Consider the following 241-nt stretch of genomic DNA (forward strand, 5'->3'; position numbering starts at 1 on the left):
ACACAGCACCTTAGTGTAGGACACGGGCGGCAGCGACTGGTTGATGCCCGATGTCTGCGTTGCCATGGTGAGCAGCGTGGTGACCCCGAGGGATACCCGCGCGGGAACGGCGTTCTGGTCGAGCCAAAAGGACACCCACGACACGATCACCAGCATGCAGCACGGGATGTAGATGGTGAGCAGGTAGTACGAGAACTCACGCTTGAACAGCAGGTCCACCTTGAGGCAGGAGTACTCGCCT

General features: G+C 60.2%; 1 protein-coding gene across 1 annotated transcript in view; it reads right to left on the bottom strand.

Annotated features, from left to right (window-relative positions):
• The window catches only part of LOC119586457 (glutamate-gated chloride channel-like), a gene marked incomplete in the record, with an annotated part of 67121 nt that overhangs the window by 7338 nt on the left and 59542 nt on the right, over positions 1-241 (bottom strand). The window contains 1 exon segment of the mRNA XM_037935190.1: positions 10-239. Coding sequence (XP_037791118.1) covers positions 10-239 — 230 coding nt within the window.

This window comes from Penaeus monodon, chromosome 21, assembly GCF_015228065.2.
Source record: "Penaeus monodon isolate SGIC_2016 chromosome 21, NSTDA_Pmon_1, whole genome shotgun sequence".
NCBI classification, from domain to species: Eukaryota; Metazoa; Arthropoda; class Malacostraca; order Decapoda; family Penaeidae; genus Penaeus; species Penaeus monodon.